Source organism: Magnusiomyces paraingens (assembly GCF_902498895.1).
Source record: "Magnusiomyces paraingens strain CBS 517.90 genome assembly, contig: contig1, whole genome shotgun sequence".
NCBI lineage: Eukaryota > Fungi > Ascomycota > Dipodascomycetes > Dipodascales > Dipodascaceae > Magnusiomyces > Magnusiomyces paraingens.
Window position 1 is genome coordinate 5,167,339 of NW_022474067.1, and position 19,979 is coordinate 5,187,317.

Genomic DNA, 19,979 nt, shown 5'->3' on the forward strand with positions numbered 1-19,979 from the left:
ATAAGAATTTGTAATTTTTTTTTTTTTTTTTTTTTTAAAATTAATATTTTTTTTAAACTATATACATCGTGAACCTATTTATTTCTTTCCCTTTTTCGCGTGCTTCTTGGTCTGCTGCTTCTTGGTAGGCTTGTCGTCGCTGCCATTGATGTAGCGCACCAAGTCGTCCAGCGTCAAGTTATCGCTCGAGGGTGCAGCCACAGGGGTAGCAGCAGCCTTGGCAGCCTTCTTCTTGTTCTTGCCATCAACCACGCTGGCCGTACCGTGGTGCGCACCAGCACCCACAGCCTTGGTTGTACGGTTAGTGCTTGCACGCAGCGCTGCAGAAATGAACTTTCTAGTCTCATTGTCTAACGCAACACCTTTACCAGCTTCACCCTCAGCAGTGGTTGCAGCGGCAGCAACAGCAGCATTCTCCTTAAGAGTGTCTGCATTCTTAAGTGTCAACTCAAGGTTATCAGCCCAGGACTTGCACTCAATAGTGTCTGGGTCCTCGGGGCCCTTAAGCTCGTCGAAAATGGAATGTGCCAATTTCATAGACTCAAGAGCCTTCTTGATATCAGATGTCAAAAGTTCAAACTGAGAAATCTGAAAGTGAGCAGCAGCTGCATGGGCAGAACGTTCACCAAAGAATTTCTTAGTCATTTCGAGACCCTGGCGGAGAAGGTGGAGCGAGTCATCACGGAGACCATAGGGTTGCAGCATGGTCACAAGGTTGTTAATAATAGTGATGGAGTCGGGTTGCTCAGCGCTCCACAGACCATTCATGTACTTGAAGACATGTCTGAAAAGGGCAAAGGCTGCTGCAGTGTTGCCATTGCTGTGCTCAATAATGGCAAGGTTCTGGTAGACATGGAGAGTCTCTGCAGAATCAACACCAGCGCAACGCTCAAACAGAATGACAGCCTTACGGGCGTGCTCACGAGCAATCTTGGGCTCACCAATTTCTTGGTAAATGAGAGCAAGCTGAGAGTAAGCACGAGCAACCTCAATGTGGATAGGACCATAAACCTGCTCGTAGATACCAACAGCCTCATTGAGAAGGGTCAAACTAGACTGCTTGGCCTCCTTCTCAGTCTCCTTCAAGTATCCAATGCGACCAGCCTCAAAAGCATCCTCGGCACAGGAGCTCTTGTAGGTAGAGTGCTTAACAACAGGGACAAGGTTAAGAACATCAGTGTGGTGGAAAAGAGTGGGGAGAAGGAAGGGCTCAGGAGCCTTAAGAACATTCTCAGAGTCGTCAGAAACGACAGCTGTCTTCTTGCCCTTCTTCTTCTTGCCACCAGTCTTTTGAGGGGCAGCAGCAACATTCTCAGTATGAACATTGGGAGGAGCATCAAAGACAGAAGTAAGGCTGTAGTAGGGCTCAGTAGCAGTAAAGTTGTAGTCTCTGCCCTTCCACTGAAGACCAACCTTGAGAGAAATCTCTCTAAAGAGAGAACGGAGGTTAATATCCTCAATCCAGTTCTCAGAAAGCTGGTATCTGAATCTTCTGTTGGCTTCCAAAGCAATCTGCTCACGGATCTTCTCAATAGTAATGGTGTTGATGGCTTCAAAGTCCTCAGTAGAGTAAAGAGCCTCAAGACCCTTGGGGATCTCAGTCTTGGGAGAAGCATTCAACTTGAAGCCCAAAATAGCATTAAAGATTTGAGCAACAACGTAAGGAAGAACCTCTCTTTGGTGCTTGGCAAGGTAGCCGTTAATGACATGCTTGGCAGAACGAGACACAATCTCAACAATAATAAGATCGTGGACAGTCTTCAAAAAGTCGCCAGCCTCGGAGACATGCTTAGCAACCTCACCCAGATAGCGCATGTTGATACCACGCTTGTGCAGAGTGGAAGTGAGCTGAGCACCATCAAAGGGAAGAGTAATGTAGTTGTGCTTGAGCTCCTCAATGTATCTGGGGATGATCTTCTCAACAATAAGAGTGGAAATGGAACGGATTTCGGCGGCATCCTTTTCGTACTGCTCTCTGTGAGGACCTTCAGGAATGGTAGAAATATCAATGGGAACGTCAGGGTTAAGAGTAAAGATCTCCATAGCCTTGCGGCTAATTTCAACTCTTTCCTCAATAGTCAAAGGCTCTTCTTCTTCTTCTTCCTCTTCCTCGACCTCCTTCTTTTCCTCACCCTCCTTCTTTTCCTCGCCTTCCTTTTCTTCACTTTCCTTCTTTTCTTCTTTAGCAGGCTTGTTCTTTTCCTTCTCAGCCTTCTTGGCAGCAGCCTTCTCATCAACCAAAACCTGGGCCTTCTGTCTCCACCAGGCTTCAATAGCCTCAGGTCTCAACAGAGGAACAAGGTGGACATAGGGGTTCTCAGTATCGTTGGCAACCTTGTCAAGGAAACCCAAATCAAGAGGAGTGAGACGCTGGAGATCCAAAATATACTTTCTGCTGTCGGTACCAACAACACCAGTGAGAGTGCTGGGGGTAACAACTTCGTAATCCTTACCCGAGTTGTCAAAGGCAACGTGCTTCTTCAAGTGGTAAGCCTCAGCAACAAGAGAAAGAGGATCAACAAAGGACTCATCGGTGCCAATAGTGACATTGTTGTCAATGGTACCATACTTGACCTGGGTCTCGCCCTCAGGGAGTTGTCTGAAAATACCTGGAACAGGAGCCTGAGCAATGACTCTATGGCCAGCATAATCAACAATAGTGGTGAGAACAGTGTAAAGACCCTGAACTTCAATTCTGTTGATAAAGTTGTGGTTTTGGAGATCCTTGCGAACAGAGTAACGAGCAGCAAGCTCACCACCTTCCTCGGCATAGACACCAATGGGGTCAGCAGCAAAAGAGTAAAAAATGCCTTCGTGCAGGTAAATCTTGCCCTCGGGGTTCTCAAGGGGATTCAAAGGCTGGACGCTGCCTTCAATGATGCTAAGAATGCCGTGGGTAGCGGCCTGAGCAAACTCAAAAGAGATCTTGTTGAGAAGACGCTCACGGAGAAGACGGTTGGGGAAAGTGTCCTTTTCAAGCTCACGGGCAGATTGGAACTCATCATTCCAGTCACGACCAGCGGGGAGAAGATCAGAAGGTCTGACAAGGCTTTCTTGAGTTCTGGCCAAATCAGCCTTAGGAGTAGGCTCATTGGTCAACCAAGGACTGTGAAGGAAAGAAGTGGTGGGACCAACATAGGCTTGAGGAATAATGTTGGCAAAAGTAGCCTGGTTATTCTCAAGAGTCTTGGTAACGTGGTGAGAAAGTCTCTTTAACAGGGTGAAAAGAGAGTGCTCGTGGTAAACCTCACCATCAATGATTTTAGGAGAAGGATCAAACCAATGAGCAGTGGAGTTGGAGACGTAAAAGCCGGATGTGTGAGCAACAATGTGGTGAATCTGACCATCCAGAGTAGCGGCCTGGAGGTAAGAAATGTGGCCCTTGTTGATCAGATGAGGTGCGGGAGGATTCCATTGCGAGTAGTGGAGAGTATGAACAGCCTTGGACTTTTCAGGCAGAGGAGTGGGGATAAGCTCGCTTGTCTTAACGTTGAGCGAAAAGTCTTCAGCGGTGAGAGGAGCTTCCTTAAGAGCAGAAGCCTGAACCTTATTGTCGGAATCAACATCGAGGCCCTCAATGTCATAGTAAGCAGTTTCACCGGCACGAATAGAGGCGAAAGAGTTGGTACCATTGGTATCATTGTCGTTAGGGAAAGCAAGGAGATCACGGACCTTGGTAATGTGACGGTTGACCTCAATCTCAGTGTAAGGTTCAAGAACGGTTTCCAAAACGGCATTGTCAATGTCACCGAGCTCGTAAAGCTGACCGTAAGAAGGCAGGATCTGGTCGTTGATCTTGATGCTGAAGCAAGTCTCAGTGTCCTCGTACTTGTAGTCGCTAATGTATTGCTTAATCTCTTGGAAAGCTTCGGTTTTCGAGACCTGAATTATTAGCAAAAAAAAAAAAAAAAGGCCATCAAAGATTTAACAAACTTACTCTAATGGTGAAGGGCTTTCCTTCGGAATCAATGCCCACCTGAAGGCTAACGACAGAGTCTAAAATTTGTTAGAAAAGAATTAAACGATTTTTTTTTAAAAAAAAAATTTTCATACCGTCTTCAACAGGAGCAGCTTCCTCAACAACAGGCGATTCAACAGGCGATTCAGCAGCCTTTTGTTCTTCGACTTGCGACATTATGGAATTGTGCTGTGGGGGGGGGTATATATGGATTTAGGATGCGGATTTCAGCGCAAAATCGCAGTCAAAAAAAAAAAAGAATGAATGGATGAATTAAGATAAAACAGGGACGATACACAGTCAGCCGACGGGTCTACAAAAGGACTTGAGATCAGACTGAAAGATGGATTGGTTGTCCTAGTGGGGCAAAATGGTGGTGGAAGAGGAAAGAAAAGAAGGTAGTAAGAAAAGTTGAAAAAGCGGGAAAAAAAAAAAAAAAAAAAAAAAAAAAAAAATGACACAAAAAGGCGGAGGTGCACCAAAATTTTTCTTCATTACACGGAGGTCACTGACAACCCTATTGGTGAGAATATTTCACCACCACATTATGTCTACAAGCAAAAGTTTCCTTGGACTGGAAAATAAACAAAATTCTCATTCTCCCCGCCCTCCCAACGCCACTTGATCTAAATGGATCCGGTCTCGGGAACAGCCAAGACGGCAGTTTTCTCGGGATGGTTTGTTACTGGGTCCGAAATCAAATGAGTTTTTTCTCATTTGGTTTTCTTGTTGTTGTTGTTGTTTTTTTTTCCCCCCCTGCTCTACGGGTCTTCAATGGCCCGGCTAGATCCCAGTTAGTCATTTGCGCGGTTTACCACAATCTACTACAATAACTATTGTAAAAGCCGCGAAACGGATCTTCTTTCCAAAGAATCAGATTTAAAAATCTATTGCACAGCATTTAACATTGAAAAAAACAAAAAACCAATTGCAAATCTATAAGTTTTTTTTTTAATTTTTTTTATTTTTTTCAAGAAAATCATTCATTACATGGTACATAGGCAAGAGAAAAGTCGTTGATGTCTGTTTAGTGGGCAGCACGTCTGGACTCAGCAATGACCTGGTTCATCTTCTCAACCTTAGCCTTAGCACGGCCGTGAGTACCAAGTTTCTTCTTGGCGAGCTTGCGAGCACGCTTCTCCTGGGAGTTACGGAGGAGCTCGATAACACGTCTCTCGTAGGGAGAGAGGCCAGCAACCTCAGAGATAATGTCGCGAACAAAGGCAGTCTTAGTAGAGACCTGAGCCTTTCTGTTGAAGCGAGCAGAAGGGGTTCTGGGGGTAACCTTGTAGCCCTTGTTGGCACCAATGGCAATTCCTTTAAAAAAAAAAAAGTTAGACTAATATTCCATTTATACAGTCGTTTAAGCCTCCGTCAAAATGGGTATATTCAAATGGATATCAAAGCAATGAGCATGAGTATAAGCATTCTGGGCAAACAATGTAAATTCGTATCGTAGACATGTCGACGTACCTGACTTTTGAGCGGCCATTTTCTCTGTATTATGTGTAGTTGGATGGTGTGGTCGAGTCCGATCTCTCAAAGGGTAACAGAGGAAAGTTTCCAAAAAAAATTTTGCGACAGGGTGGGAAAAATTTTGGTTTTGCCTGGTACACAATAGTGTTACACAATATACCAGGGCTAGGGCAAAATAATTGTAATAGCTATATGTCTTACAATAAGATACAGCCCCACGAAAACCATTCAATAACCCACTCAGACTGAAATATACATAATAAATGTATTTCTTTAATAATTAATAATATATATCAGTCTGATTAGAATATTTCAGTGATGTTATAGCCGCATACATGACCTATTTAATATTTTGTGACTGCTTTTACACGTGATATAATTCTTTTCTTAAGTCTTAAGTTAATTTAATTTAATTTAATTTAGTTTAATTAACAGACTAACAAAATCATGATTTGGTTTATTTACAATTAACACGGGCTATATACAGTTATTAGCACCCTAGTATCCAACATATTTTAAGCAGAAGAGATTTTCGAAAAGTCGTAGTTGTGGGATTCCAGAGTAGCAAAAATCTCTTCCACGGGCTTGCCAGCGTACTCCTTGACAAACTCACGGTGAGATTCGGCAATCTGCTTCCCCTTAAGCACAGTAAACAGCTCCTTCAGAATTTTCCGCTTGCCAACAGTAATCTTAATCTCGGCACCGCCCTTTGAAGCGTGCTTGAAAAAAACAGGAACACTAGCCTCAGCGCCAGCCTCTTGAATAGTTTCAATGATCTTGGGAGCAGTCTTCTCCCGGGCTTCATTCTTGGTCAAAATACGGTATCGCAGCTTCCAGCCAGTGGGTCCCAGCTGCTTTATCCGAGCAGACTTGTCTTTGGTCAGATAACGGTCAAGACCACCCTCCTTTGTAATGGTGCGAAGAACGCGTGCAGTTGTTTTAATGTTGATGTTGCGCTTGAGAGATTCGCTCCATAAAGAATGGCGCGAAATGTTGGGCAGCCATGATCGTCGGCTCTTGTTGCGGAACTCGGAGATTTGGTTACCAAATTGAATAGTAGCACCGCCGTAAAGACCCTTATTGGATTGCTTGAACCAGTGCGAATTGCCATAAGGATATGCAGGAAATTCAGGCTTTTCCTTGGGCAGAAATCTGGCAGGAATGCCGGGTGTCAGAATTTTCTGCTTCTTTTGTTGACGGCTCACAACATGTGCGTACTCCTTTGCGCAAGAAGGAGAGGTCGAAAACCCGCGAGTGCTGGATACGCGAGCAGAAGCTCCTAATGATCTAAAACTGGCAAGCATTTATTTAAGAGTTATTGAAGAGAATAGTAGAACAAGGCCTTCCTGGTGTCGAAAAACCGGTGGTTGTGTTTACAATTACTGAAAACTTTTTTTTTTTACGGTGGTGAGGAACTTTTTTTTTTCCAGTGTCAAAATACTATTGGAGGATATTCCCCTAACCCACACAAACCAGTAACATCTACATCAAATAGATTTCCAATATCCAGGGAAAAAACTGTACTTTCGAGAGGAAAAAAAAATAAAGATTAACAAGTTAATTCCATTATCAATTAATAAAATCTTAAATAAAAAGCTCCATTTTAACAGTTAAAGTATATCAAGTTTTTGTGAATCGGGATTTGAGAATTCACGTGACTTTTGAAAGTTTTCAAGTGAAGACTTTTTTTTTTTTTTTTTAAAACAAAAAAAAAAAAACTTGCAACCAACATTTTTTCAAAAAAAATAATTTTGGTCTCCGCCAAAGTTCCAAAATTACCGACCTTATCTTCATATTCATAAAAGACCATCAATCTTTAACCACGCGTTATTCTAGCTAGACATGTCTTTTAGACTACGCGTCATTATGGCGTACCCTGGCGAGGTACTCGGAGACTCGGGGACCTCCAATGCATCGCGCTCTCTTAAAAAACCAGCTGGCATACCCGATATCTTTTCAGACACTGACTTACGCGAATACAAGCGGTTTCTTCACGTCACAAACCCATCAGCTTCGCTCCAGCAAGTATGTTCTGGAATCGTGGACCAATACATTCGACTATATCCTAATGATGGGTAAGTTTTAGTGGAATGAAAAAAAAAATTTTTTTAAACCAATGAGTTTCATTAACGCGTCTTAATTTTAGTGACGTTGAAATTGAAAAACTTCAAGATAGCTTCAACTGCGACTTGGATCCAGATTATGTCGCCAGTGAAGCATTTAATAATGGTGATGTTGTGGTTGCTGTTTTATCTGGACCTCCTCACTCTACAGAACATGTTCAACAATCCAATCCCCGGAAAAGAGCCCAACCTTCAAACGTTTCCTTTGGAGCCATTGAAAACGGGCATGCAAATAAACGTGCTCGTCGCAGTTCCATTTGGCTGAATACTAGTACCTTAGTTGCTCGCGATGAGTCTGTTTTGGGGCAAAGCTTCAAGCCCCATGAAAATGTGAGCGTCCGCAAGCGCCGTTCAAAAGCTGCTCACGAAGATGAAGACATTGGTAACTCCAGTGTCATTTCGCTTCCTCCCCCATCTTCAGCAGAAAAAAAGATTCCTGATCCACACAAGTCTTCTCCAGGCGGACATGAAGCCCATAATACCAGTTTGCAAGATATCTCAAAGGCTTTTGATGGCACTGTCCGATTTTCTCCGCCTCCACCACCGCAACCTTTACTACAGTCTACTCCTCATCCTTCGCCGGTAGCCAATCCAAAGAGCACATCTGCAAAGAAGACAACAACCAAACCTACTGAAATTTCAAGTCCAACGACTTCTAAAGCAATAAGCGCTAATAATGGAAAGGTTCATTCTGAATTAGAAAAGGGGGGTACCACAAACACAAAACAAATAGAAAAAGATCATTCTCTGAAGCAGACCCCTAAAAAATCTGCAAAAGCTCAGGCAGAGAAACCTGGCCAGAAGGTGGATACTACTCCAAAAGCTTCTTCAGATAGTGTAGTTGAGAGTTCACAGGGAAAGGTTGTAGAGCCTAAGTCAAAGAAACTTACAAAGGCTCAAGCCGTAAAGTTGGCTGCGGCTGAAAAGAAAACTTTGGAAAAGACAGTGGAGCTTAATTCTGAAACCCCGCTAGAAAAGGTTGCGGAGCCCAAACCTAAAAAACTCACCAAAGCTCAAGCTGCAAAGCTAGCTGCTACCGAAAAGGCTTCTGCCGAAAATGCCACCACTGAAAAGACCGATAAAGGCGAAGAATCATCTAAAAGTCATGCTGGTCCTTCTACTGAGGTGATTACTAAGGGATCTAATAAAAAGCCTGCTGAAAAATCCACTGAAAAGCCTATCGAAAAGTCTATTGAAAAACCTGTCGAGAAGTCTACTAAAAAACCTGTCGAGGAGCCTGCCGAAAAGCCTGTCCAACAGGTTACTGAAAAGCCTTCTGAAAAGCCTTCTGAAAAGCCTGTACCTAAGAAGCCTACTAAAGCACAGACTGCAAAATTAGCAGCTTTGGAAAAGAAACAGGAAGGTTCTCAAGATAATGCTACGGAATCTGTTGCTGCTAAGCCCAAGAAACTAACTAAGGCCCAAGCTGCGAAATTAGCTGCGGCGGAAAAAGCTGTATGGGATAAAACTGCTACTGAGAAAACTGCTGCTGAGAAAACTGCTGCTGAGAAAACTGCTGCTGAGAAAACTGCTGCTGAGAAAACTGCTGCTGAGAAAACTGCTACTGAGAAAACTGCTACTGAGAAAACTGCTGCTGAAACTAACACACCTAAAAGTTCCCAAGATAAGCAGCCCGCTGAGTCCGTTGCAAAGCCCAAGAAACTTACCAAGGCTCAAGCTGCAAAATTAGCTGCTGCTGAAGCGAAAACTGCTGCTGAAGCGAAAACTGCTGCTGAGAAAGTTATTACTGAAAAAGCAGCTGAGGAAAATACTTCCGCAAGTTCTCAAAATAAGCAGTCCACGGAACCTTCTACAAAGCCTAAGAAACTTACCAAGGCTCAGGCTGCAAAATTGGCAGCTTCTGAAGCAAAAGTTACAGCGACTGCTTCTACTTCTACTTCTACAACCGCTACCACTTCTGAAAAGGTCCCTGAGAATTCCCAAGCAAAACCTGCTGAACCTGCTAAACCTGCTGAACCTGCTAAACCAAAAAAGCTCACCAAAGCACAAGCCGCTAAACAAGCTGCTGAGGCTAAGGCCGAATCTAATGCCTCTGCAAATTTACCCGAGGCTGTAAAGGAAAAACCAGTTGAACCCATTGCTAAGCCTAAAAAGCTCACAAAAGCACAGGTAGCTAAGCAAGCAGCTGCCGAAGCCAAGGCTGCTGAGATCAAGGCTGCTGAGATCAAGGCTGCTGAGATCAAGGCTGCTGAAGCCAAAACTGCTGGATCTTCTGAAACTCTTAAAGCCACAGAAGCTCCCATTACTAGCTCTCAAATTCTTGCTTTGGAAGCTTCTCAGGGAGAATCTGAAATTACACCTACTAGTACACCTTCGGCACCTCCCAAACCTTCAGGATCTTCAACTAAACCAGCAACTACCAACCCTGCTGCAAACAATCATCTTTCTGGGAAAGGATCACCCAAGTCTGTAAAAGACAGTGAGTTGACGGTGGATGAGAAGGAAGCACTGCGCCGAGCAAAGTTATTTGAAAAGCCCAAGATCCCTAACTTGTTTGGGCAGACTCATAAGGCCGAAGTGTTAAAGGAAATCCACGAAAAGATGCGTCTTGCAGAAGAAAAAAAGACAAAGGAACGGGCATTAAAGAAGCATTCAGATATTGATGCCACGGATGACAGTAACGATGACGACACAATTTTTAGCAGCAAGAAAACTGGGCATGCTAATGGAAGTACCAAAGCCAAGTCTTCCAAGTTGCTTATTGGAGGAAAGATTCCAGACCTTACACCAAAGGAATCGGGAGTAATTGATCCCTCTGTCACAGGAATGGCCATTAGACTACCATCTTTGAAAGCTTTTGAAAAAAATGCAGTTGAGCCTAAGAAAACAGAGTCCAAAGAGTCAGCCAAAAGTCTTGTTTCCCATGAGCCCAAGGACCTGATTGCCAAGTTAAACAAGCGGGCAGTTTCCGAAGCTGCAGACAGCGACATTGAGGTTGTTTCTATTGAGAAGCTTCCTGTTAATACTCCTCACAAAACTCCTTTAGAGACCTCAGAAGATGTTGAAATGCCAGATGCTAAGGATATAGAAACCAAGAGCTCAGAAGAAGAGACAAACGGAGACGATGAAGGTACTGATTCTACGGACGACGAAAGTAGTGACGATAGTAGTGACTCTGAGAGCGAGGACGAAAGCTTGCCTCTGCCATCGACTCAGCTTATTGATGCCGGTGACCCCATGGATGTTGATGATGACAGTAGCAGTTCTTCTTCTAGCAGCAGCAGCAGCGAGGATGAGAATAGCGCTCCAACTTCTGCGCAATCGCAAAAATCATCATCGTCGAGCTCTCTGTCGAACCACAACCAACCTGAAGAGACTGTCCCAGAAAAGGGTGAGGTGAGATTGCCAGGAATTTCAACCACGTTGTCGTCACTCGCTGCAAACGCTCCACGTAATGTGCATGAAGTGTCGGCAGCACAGCTTGCGCTAACAAGCCTGCGGAAACCCAATGCTGTGGCTTCGACTGAACCCAAAGATGAAGATGATGAGAGTGAAGAGAGCGGAGAAAGTAGTAGTGGGAGTGAAAGCAGTAGCGGGTCTGAAGATGAAGTTGAAGCTGAGGCTGAGGCTGGGAAAAAAACAAAAAAAGGTAACCAGCAACGGGGACAGGCACCCAAGCCTGGGACCAAGAATGGGAAAAACATGGCGCCAGTGCCTGGATCAAAGAGTACCAACATGTCTGGCGGAGTTCAAAAGACTGCGACCTATGCGAAAAAGAAACAAGCAGCTGCTAGACGTTTCCTGAGTTTGTTTTCGTAACTTTGTAAAAAGAATTAATAAAGAATAATAAAGAAAAAAAAAATTTAATAATAACAATAACAATAATTCTATCAATTAATTAATCAGATAATTACATATTCAAGGACGTTGCTGGCCTTCCACAAAAGTAAGGGCATCATCCTGGGTAATGGATGCGATTGACGACATTTTGTTTTGGAAACTGACACCGTAGAACTGATCTGCAACATGGATCATTTCCGTACGGAACGTTGTGCAGATAAATTGTGCAGAGCGGGCTTGTTCACGAATCATGGCGGCCACGGCTGTCCGGTACTGTGTATCGAGGTTTGCATCGATTTCATCAAAAAGATAAAAGGGAGCAGGGTCACTCATTTGAATAGCAAAAATAAGAGTAAGAGCACATAACGATTTCTGACCACCACTCAGCTGCTCAATCCGTTGTTGGTCATCTTCCTTACTGTTGAATGAAACGCTAATACCAATACCAACATAACTCTCAATTGAGAAAATGCGTGATCCGTCGGTCACTGCTGTATTGTCCATGTCCACATCTCCGTCTTCGTCTTCTTCGTCTTCTTCTTCTTCTTCTTCTTCTTCGTTAGCGGCATCGTCACTGTGGCGGCCACGGCCACGGCCACGGCCACGGCCTTTAGTGGCGTCGCGTTTGCGGTGCATGACGAGTTCACCTTTACCAGCAGGAACTAATTTTTCAAAAATCTCCGAAAAGCACTTGGATACTTGTCTAAAAGTTCGGTCGATAGCTTCATCTTTACGCATATCGAGTGTTTTGATTAGTCTTTCAATTGATTTCCGTGATTGCTCCAGTTCCGCTTTACGGTGCTCCAAGCCTTCCTCATTTTTAGTGAATTCATTATACTGTTCCACTGCCTTTTTGTTGACGTGACCGTACCGTTTCAAGTCATTGGAAACTCGATGGAATTTTTTCAGTAGTGTGTCTGCATCCACAGACTCGTAGCGGGTGAATGCATCAGGCGGGAGAACACCCAATTCTCTGATTTTGCTAACAACCTCGTCACGGCGCTGAACAAGAACAGAACGTTTAGAAATATGTTTTTCAGCTTGTTTGTTGAGGTTTTCAATACTACGTGCAAGTTTGATTCTCGAATCTTTGAGTTGCTGTAGTTCTCCTTCATTTGCAGTAATTTCTTTAATATTTTCATCGGTTTTTTCTGCCAGCTTAGTGAGTTCTGTTTTTGTAGCTTTGATTTCCTTTTTGAGTTGTTCCAAAATGCGTTTAGATTCAGAAATAGACGCAGATGCAGCAGCGGCCGAGTCGTCTCCCTTATTGAGAAGAGATGATAGTTTACTCACAAGACGGTCCAATCGGGATTGAAGGTTTTGGGTAATTTCAATTTCCAGTTCAGTTTTGGATTGTTCGACTTGTGTACGTTCAAAGGAAATTTCTTGAAGTTTCTTTTGTTGTGGGGGGAGAATAGAACTAAGGTTCTTAAGAGTTTGGATTTCTTCTGACGACAGAACCTGGTTAAAGGGTGAATTAAGTTCAGTTGTGAGAGAGGCTTGATTATTTGTAAGAGCTTCAATAGAGCTGGCAGTAGATTGAAGGGTTTTTTTCTTTTCTGAAATGAGCTCCTTAATTTGTCCTTCTTCAACAACCTTGGAGTGCAAAAGACTGTCAAGAGGTGAAAGAGACGACATGAGTTTTTGATGGCTTGCACGGTATGAGTTGATGTCGTTATTTATTTTATTAATTTCCTGACTTTTTGTTTCATTTTGATCCTTGAGGTCGTTCAAGTGTTGGACTTGTTTTTCGAGCTCTTCCCTAATACGCTGGTACTCAATGAATGCAGCCAGTCTGGACTTGCGAGTGTCATAAAATCCACCAGTAATGGTACCCTTGTTACTAACACGATCACCACTCATGGTGATGGCGTTAAGGTCGTTCCCTTGGGAGATTTGAAGACCGAGATCAAGGTTCATTGTGACAACAGTTTTGCCAAAGACTTGTCTGACAGCACTATCAATTTCCTCAGCATAGGTAATGTTGCTAATCAATGGCAAGACATGTTCATGTTCTGGGTAATTGATACGTTTAGGATGAAGTCGGTTGAGGGGCATAAAAGTAGCACGGCCACTATTTTCACGGTAAAGCTCTTGCATAATTGTAGTTGCAGTATCTTCATTATCCACAACAATATGGAACAAACTATTACCAGCGGTGACTTCGGCAGCCACTTCAAATTGGGGGGTTACTGAGATGAGTTCAGCTAAAGGACCATAAACACCAGTTAGGTTAAGTTTTTTGACAATTCTATTGACAGCGTTTAGGCCTTCCTTTTGTGCATGGGAAAGAGTGCTAAAGGCATTAGACTGGGCGGTGTTACAAGCTTTTTGGAGTTTTTCCACCTCAGCTTCTTGGGCGCGAATGTCTCTCCAAAGAACTTTGCGCTCGTCTTTTAATTTTTCACACTGGGCGACGGTGTCATCGATTAGTTTTACGCTTTGTTGAGTGCTTTCCGTTGAGCGCATGACGGTATCACGAGATTGTTGGATAATTTCGTGTGTTTCGTTTAGTTTCTGTTCAAGTTCATCCAAGTCAGCTTGTAAAGTGGATTGGATTTCATGACTGGTGGTGATACTTTGACCAATGCCTTGGATTTCATTATTGAGCCAATTGTCACGCTCTTTTTTAGAGGTGAAGCGATGGTTACGGCCTTGTTTTGAGTGCAAAAAAGTTTGGTTTGATTCCAAGCGTTGAACTTGTTGGCGGAGGTCATTTTCTTGTTGGAGAAGGGATTCTAATTGTGGGGAGATTTGATTGAGTTGGGCTGTTTTCCCAGAGATTGTTTTGCGTAGAGATTTGATTTCAGATTGGAGAGAGGATGATTGTTTTTTGTATTGTTCACCAGACTCTGTGATTTGACTGTATTCAAGTTCTCTCTGAGCCTTTGTTTTAATTTTATCGCTGAGGTCTGATGTAAGTTGGTCTTTTTCGGATAGTAGGAGTTGGTTTTGGTTTTTGAGGTTAAAGATGAATTCTTCTAGCTCTGCGATACGTTCATCATAAGCTGTGAATTCTTCTAAGCTTTGTACATTTTGGTCATTACTTCTAAATCTTGCTTCTTCTAAGCGCTCAATAGTTGCAGTGATGTCTTTAAGTTCACGGTCTAGGATAATGTATTCTAAAGAGCGTTTTTCGCGGTCCTTTTCATGGTAATCTCTAAGTTCTTCCTTTTCAGTTTCAAGTTCTGCTAAGCGTTCACGGATGAGGGTAAGAGAATCATTGATTCGTTTACGTTGGCCTTCAGTTTCTTCTAAGACTTTTAAGGATTCCTGACGTTTTTGGTCATAAACTTGTGTTCCAGCGACTTCTTTGAGAAGATTAAGACGTTGTTCATCTTTGGCATTTGTGAGAGAGGTGATACGACCTTGAGGGACAATGTAGTAAGGGTTTGCACGGGAAAAGCCTCCACTTTCAAGGAGATCCATGACTTCATTTTTAGTTGCACTTTTGTGGTCGATGGAATATTCGTCCTTTTTGAGGCCAATTGTTCTTCTGATGACGACTTCATCTGAGCTGATTGGGAGTCTTCTATCTGAGTTGTCAAAGCAGATTTCCACAAAGGCACTCATTACAGCTGTACCTGAGCCTTCCTTTTGAAAATTTTTATTTTTTGTTGTGTTAGTTGGTATTAATTTAAAGGGATGGGTGGTTTGTATATATATTTACTTACATGAAGAAGACTTTGGCGTTCTTCACGGCTAAGTTTAGTGTAAGCATCACTGAGGACGAATCTGATTGCCGCGAAAAAGTTACTTTTGCCTGAGCCATTACGTCCGACTTTATTTTTTTTATTCAAAGTTAGATTTTTTTTTTCAATGTTTGATATTTGATATTTGATATTTGATGGTGGCACTTACCTACGACGTTGTGATGTGGGCTAAACTCATCAGTTACTGTATGATTTTTGTAGGATTTGAAGCCTTGGATAGTAATCTGGAAAAGTTAGTATTTAGTATTAAGGATTATATATATATATATATATATATGAGAGTAAGTTATCATACCGTTTTGATATGCATTTGAGCGGTATCTTGTTTTGTAGGGCTTTGATGGTGATGAAGATAGTTTTTTGATATATTTTAATGTTTTGATTAATGTTTTTATTTATTTTTTTTTTTTTTTTCTGGATGGGCCATTTCAATTTCAAAACAAAACAAAACACGACGCGTTTAAACGCGTTTTGTCATATAATACCCTAACCTTGTATGTATATATATTCATTTGTTTATTTGTAACATATCATGTGATTTAATGACCCCTCATTTAATATGTGATTTGTTACATTTTCTTATGTTGTAACAATTTTTTTTCAGTGCTTTAATTTAACGTCATAAAAATTAAAAAAAAAAATCCCGGGCAGCCCCAATGCATAAAAAAAAATAAAAATAAATTTAAAAATAAATTTAAAAATAAATTTAAAAATAAATTTTGTTAGTGAGGGGTGAAAATGAATTAAGACTTGAGGATTTAAAAGATAACAACAAAAATAGTTGAATTGATTTAAATTAAATTAAAATAAATTAAATTGAAGTGGGGGGGAGAAAAGGGAGGGGGAATATTTAATTAATAATTAATAAAAAAAATTTAACTGTATTCTAGTAATGGAATTCTGTTAAACAAAAAAATTTAAATTTAAAATTTAAAATTAAAATTAAAATAACTATTTTTTTTAAATTTTTTTAGAGTCATCAAATGTCTACTTTTTAATTTTTTTTTTTTTGTTAGTGTTTTCCCGTTGTAACCCCCGAAGTCCCCGCTTATATTTTGTTAATTATGTTTTTTTTTATTGTTTGGAAGAACTTTGAAAGACTCTGAAAGACTCTAAAAGACTCTAAAAGAACTTTGAAAGAACTTTGAGAGATTGGTTAGTCGACCCGAGTTCATATAAAAAGTTTATCCCCCTCTTCTTCTTCATTTTTTTTTTTTTTTTTAAAAAAACAAAAAAAAAAAAAAAAAAACCCAACCACAACCACACCCCCCGTGCTAGGATCCGAGGCGGCACGGTTTTTGTCCCGCCGTGCCCCCCAACAAAGCCAGAAATATTTTCCCTTTACTTGTAATTTTTAAATGATTGAATCAATGAATCAATTAATCAACCAATATGAAATAAATGAATCAAAATGAAATAAAATAAATAAAAATAAATAAAAATAAATAAAAATAAATAAAAATAAATGAAAATAAATGAAATAAAAATAAAAAATAAACTGCCGTGACTTGCACGGAAGGTTTTTACTTTTGCTGATTTCAACTGGTTTCCGTTCAAAGCCAGTTATCTAGTCAGCAAAAAATCTATCAAAATTTGCCCATTGATACCATCATCATCAACACTTCAAAGTTGAGAATTTCTCAATTCCACCAAAAAAAAAAAATTATTTTTATTTATTTATTTATTTTGTTTTTTTTTTTTTTTTTAGCCCCTCCTCCTGCCCCTCATTTTATTTTAACTATTTTTTTATATTTTTATATTTTTTGTTACAACTTTTTATGTAATTACAAAAACTCGGGACTCCTCCGCCACCTTCCTCCACTCTTATCGATTAACGAGGCTATAAAAACATGGCCTTATTCCCTGATTTTCATCAAACTTCTCTTTTCTTTCTTTCTTTCTTTCTTTTTAACTAATCCAATTCTCTAATCCATCCATCTTATTATTATTATATTATATATTATATTATTAATTAATTAATTTAAAACACTTATTTATAATATAAATATATATCCATTAATATATCAACAATAAACCTTCTTTCCAAATGTCTGCTAAATCTATACACGAAGCCGACGGTAAAGCCCTCCTCTCTTACTTCCTCCCTAGATCCCCCGTCTGGTGCGACGCAGAACCTATCACTACCTTCCAAGCTGCAACCCCAAAGCTTGCTTCCCTTACCTTCCCCGATGAAGACTCAATTGATGCCGTCTTTGCCCAGGTAGAAGCTACCTACCCTTGGCTGCTCATCCCAGACTCTAGATTTGTCGCTAAACCCGACCAGCTCATCAAGCGTCGTGGCAAGTCAGGCCTCCTGGCTCTCAATAAAACTTGGCCAGAGGCAAAAGCATGGATCGCAGAACGTGCAACAAAACCAATCACCGTAGAAGGCATTGACGGTGTCCTCCGTACCTTCCTCGTCGAACCCTTTGTCCCTCACGAACAAAAAACTGAGTACTACATCAATATCAACTCAGTCCGTGAAGGTGACTGGATCCTCTTTTACCACGAGGGAGGTGTCGATGTCGGTGACGTTGACTCTAAAGCCTCAAAACTTCTGATCCCTGTCGACATTGAAAACGAGTACCCCTCAAATCAAACTATCATTGCCGAACTCCTCAAACATGTCCCCGAATCCCAGCACCAGATCCTTGTCGACTTTATCAATAGACTCTATGCCGTCTACGTCGACCTCCAATTCACCTATCTCGAAATTAACCCCCTGGTCGTCATCCCTACCGAGGCTGGCGTCGAAGTCCACTACCTCGATCTTGCTGGCAAGCTCGACCAGACTGCTGAGTTTGAGTGTGGCCCCAAGTGGGCAGTCGCTCGCTCCCCTGCAGCCCTCGGCCAATTTGTCGACGCCGCCTCCAGCGGTAAAGTCAACATTGATGCTGGCCCACCAATGGTTTTCCCTGCCCCCTTTGGCCGTGAACTGACCCCAGAGGAGGCCTACATTGCCGAGCTGGACTCCAAAACTGGCGCCTCTCTTAAGCTTACCATTCTTAACCCCAAGGGCCGCATCTGGACCCTGGTTGCCGGTGGTGGTGCCTCTGTCGTCTACGCTGATGCAATTGCCTCGGCTGGCTATGCCGACGAACTCGCCAACTATGGTGAGTACTCTGGTGCCCCCAATGAGGTCCAAACTTACGAATATGCCAAAACTGTTCTTGATCTCATGACTCGTGGAGACCCTTGCAAGGAAGGCAAGATTCTGTTTATTGGTGGTGGCATTGCCAACTTTACCCAAGTCGGCTCCACCTTTAAGGGTATCATTCGGGCCTTTAGAGACTTTAAGGCCCAGCTACACAGACACAAGGTTAAGATTTACATTCGTCGTGGTGGCCCCAACTGGCAGGAAGGTCTGCGTCTGATTAAGAATGCTGGTGAGGAACTTGACCTGCCTATGGAGATTTTCGGTCCTGACATGCACGTTTCGGGTATTGTTCCCTTGGCTCTTGTTGGCAAGAGACCTAAGAATGTTTTGCCCTTTGGTGCTCCCTCGTCGACTACCCCATCGACTCCTCTTCAGTTTTAATTAATTGGTGTATAATTTAGTTTTTTGTTGTTTTTTTTTATTATTGTTTATCTTTTTTTTTTTATAAAAAAAAATATAGTATATGTGGTTAATGTATTTTGTTAATTTTCTAATCATGTTGATTTTCTCATTAATTAATGAAGGTTTTAATTTTCAATTGTTAAAAATTCCCCTTCTTCTTCTTCTTAATCAAAAAATGATCCGAAATTTGCACTTTGAAGTTGCTCTGTTAAATGACGGGTCTTGGACTACCTATGAACAAGCCAAAATTGCATTAACAAACTACCTGAACGACCACTACGATGCCATCAAGCATATTCCAGGAGAACTTTTGTACGTAAACCCTAAACAAGTATCAGCAGTGTCAGCAGTGTCAGCAGTGTCAGTAGTATCATCCTTGTCAATTGATACTAATGTGGCCCACATTCGGATCTGTGAGCTTCAGGAAGAATTCCTGGGTCAAAGTGATGATGATGATGATGGTGATGGCGACAATGAACGGACGTTTACCGCAAAAGAAGATTTAAATGGAAATAAATCTGTTCAAGAGTTATTCGGAATCCAAGAGTCACCGATTGTGCGACTAGATCAAGTAGCGCTAATATTTCATATTTACCGCTATGCAACTACCAGCCCACCACTTGGTACACATTCTACGTTGTAAGTTTTAAGAAAGAAAAAAAAAAGAAAAAAAGAGGGGAGAACAATTGAGAATATTGGTGAAAATTGTGAAAAATCATGAACATTGGGAATTACAAGGCATATCCAAGCGAAAATTGTTGAAAAGGAAAATATCCAAGCCGAGAAAACACATATACACACACACATACAAAAAAGGCGGGGTTAATGTACACACAAAACTAACAAACAAACAAACAAACACCCGAGCCATTTTTGAAGCCGAGATTTTTGAAAAACCCCCAATTTTTTTTTTTTTCATTTTCTTGATTCAAAAATCTCTTTTCCTGCTTGTGGAAATATTTGATTTGATTTTTTTTTTTTAATTTTTAATTGTTCTATTATTATTTTTTTTATTCTTATATAAAACTTATCATGACTAACTGTAGCAACACCTTTTTTTTTTTTTTTTTTTTTATTTTAGACGTAATGCCGCCGCGGGACTCACTCGGGAGTCACCCCACAAGCGAGCGCGACACAATCCTCCGTCACAACAAAAAATAATAATGTCTGACGACAAGACAAGTACAGAACTGCCCACGGCCCGCCAGTTTGTTGGGGCCGAACACAACAACAACAACAACAGCAACAGCAACAGCAACAGCAACAGCAACAGCAACAGCAACAGCAACAGCAACAGCAACAGCAACAGCAACAGCAACAGCAGCAGCAGCAGCAGCAGCAGTAGTAAC

The 19,979-nt window shown here is 41.6% G+C and overlaps 7 protein-coding genes across 7 annotated transcripts; 3 read left to right on the forward strand and 4 right to left on the reverse strand.

The window, feature by feature from the left end:
• Window positions 1-78: 78 nt before the first annotated feature.
• On the reverse strand, window positions 79-4,135 carry SAPINGB_P001571 (uncharacterized protein; the record flags this gene model as incomplete). Its single annotated transcript, XM_031996292.1, has 3 exons — window positions 79-3,882; window positions 3,938-3,996; window positions 4,054-4,135. The coding sequence occupies 3 exons, from the start codon at window positions 4,133-4,135 to the stop codon at window positions 79-81; spliced, it is 3,945 nt and encodes a 1,314-aa protein (XP_031852183.1).
• Window positions 4,136-4,985: 850 nt separating this feature from the next.
• On the reverse strand, window positions 4,986-5,450 carry SAPINGB_P001572 (60S ribosomal protein eL36; the record flags this gene model as incomplete). The annotated part of the gene is made up of 2 exons (XM_031996293.1): window positions 4,986-5,275; window positions 5,432-5,450. 2 exons carry the CDS (start codon window positions 5,448-5,450, stop codon window positions 4,986-4,988), a joined length of 309 nt encoding a protein of 102 aa, XP_031852184.1.
• Window positions 5,451-5,949: 499 nt separating this feature from the next.
• On the reverse strand, window positions 5,950-6,738 carry SAPINGB_P001573 (mitochondrial 54S ribosomal protein bL28m; the record flags this gene model as incomplete). Its single annotated transcript, XM_031996294.1, has 1 exon — window positions 5,950-6,738. One exon carries the CDS (start codon window positions 6,736-6,738, stop codon window positions 5,950-5,952), a length of 789 nt encoding a protein of 262 aa, XP_031852185.1.
• A 538-nt stretch (window positions 6,739-7,276) lies between these two features.
• Window positions 7,277-11,337, forward strand: SAPINGB_P001574 (uncharacterized protein; the record flags this gene model as incomplete). Its single annotated transcript, XM_031996295.1, has 2 exons — window positions 7,277-7,509; window positions 7,581-11,337. 2 exons carry the CDS (start codon window positions 7,277-7,279, stop codon window positions 11,335-11,337), a joined length of 3,990 nt encoding a protein of 1,329 aa, XP_031852186.1.
• A 99-nt stretch (window positions 11,338-11,436) lies between these two features.
• Window positions 11,437-15,381, reverse strand: SAPINGB_P001575 (uncharacterized protein; the record flags this gene model as incomplete). The annotated part of the gene is made up of 4 exons (XM_031996296.1): window positions 11,437-14,952; window positions 15,033-15,139; window positions 15,220-15,295; window positions 15,367-15,381. 4 exons carry the CDS (start codon window positions 15,379-15,381, stop codon window positions 11,437-11,439), a joined length of 3,714 nt encoding a protein of 1,237 aa, XP_031852187.1.
• Window positions 15,382-17,118: 1,737 nt separating this feature from the next.
• On the forward strand, window positions 17,119-18,609 carry SAPINGB_P001576 (uncharacterized protein; the record flags this gene model as incomplete). Its single annotated transcript, XM_031996297.1, has 1 exon — window positions 17,119-18,609. One exon carries the CDS (start codon window positions 17,119-17,121, stop codon window positions 18,607-18,609), a length of 1,491 nt encoding a protein of 496 aa, XP_031852188.1.
• Window positions 18,610-18,805: 196 nt separating this feature from the next.
• SAPINGB_P001577 (uncharacterized protein) lies at window positions 18,806-19,975 on the forward strand (the record flags this gene model as incomplete). Its single annotated transcript, XM_031996298.1, has 2 exons — window positions 18,806-19,269; window positions 19,819-19,975. 2 exons carry the CDS (start codon window positions 18,806-18,808, stop codon window positions 19,973-19,975), a joined length of 621 nt encoding a protein of 206 aa, XP_031852189.1.
• Window positions 19,976-19,979: the final 4 nt, after the last annotated feature.